This window comes from Fonticula alba, assembly GCF_000388065.1.
Source record: "Fonticula alba strain ATCC 38817 unplaced genomic scaffold supercont2.1, whole genome shotgun sequence".
NCBI lineage: Eukaryota > Rotosphaerida > Fonticulaceae > Fonticula > Fonticula alba.
The window spans coordinates 2,957,935-2,958,605 of record NW_009242971.1 but is presented as its reverse complement, the minus strand read 5'-3'; the positions used below and the strand labels follow the sequence as shown (position 1 = coordinate 2,958,605).

Below are 671 nucleotides of genomic sequence, written 5' to 3'. Positions count from 1 at the left end.
GGGGGGGGGGGGGGAGCCGAAATGGCCAACACAGTGACACACCTGGCCAGGAGGCGGTTGTACTTGACATTCTCGATGGGCTGGTGGCGGCTCCGGTGCCTCGACCGGGGGGCAGGGTCGCCGGTTGATGGACGCCCGCGCGTGCTCGGGGCCCCGGCGCTACGCAGCGACCCGGTAGAATCGTACACCGGTCCGGCCCGGCCGAAGGGGACGAAGTCATCGGCATCGAAGAAGTCCCCGGACAGGTCATTCACGAGGAGCGCGCGCTCGGAACGCTGGCTACGTGCCCGGGAGGAGCGTTTGGCCTTGCCGGCCGGGGGATTGCTGGTGGAGTGATCATTCTGTGTGGATCGGTGTCCCGGAGCAGGAGGGCCAGCCAGCCAGGCAGCCAGTCAGCGCGTCAGCCAGGGAGCCGGTGGGATGTTAGGACATCGAGCGGGAGGCCCACCGGGGAGCGAGAAGCGGCGGAGGGGGCGCACATTGAGACGGGACTGGGGAGGCATGGATCAGGAGGGAGGGCGAGGATGGATGGGACACCGCGAGGCAAGACCGAGACGAGGGAGGGGCCGAGAAGGTGCGATGGCGACGGCAGCGGAGGAGGGGGAGGCCGACGCGGAAGACGACTCGGGGCCGAGAAGGAGGGGCAAGGTTGGCGGGGGATGGGCGGGGGG

At 69.7% G+C, this 671-nt stretch overlaps 1 protein-coding gene across 1 annotated transcript in view; it reads right to left on the bottom strand.

Moving 5' to 3' along the window:
• Positions 1-671, bottom strand: part of H696_00629 (hypothetical protein) — a gene marked incomplete at both ends in the record, with an annotated part of 7,628 nt that overhangs the window by 3,258 nt on the left and 3,699 nt on the right. Inside the window, 2 exons of the mRNA XM_009494510.1 lie at positions 43-341; positions 480-491. Of these exons, the coding sequence (XP_009492785.1) occupies positions 43-341; positions 480-491 (311 nt within the window). The remainder of the gene's footprint in view (positions 1-42; positions 342-479; positions 492-671) is intronic.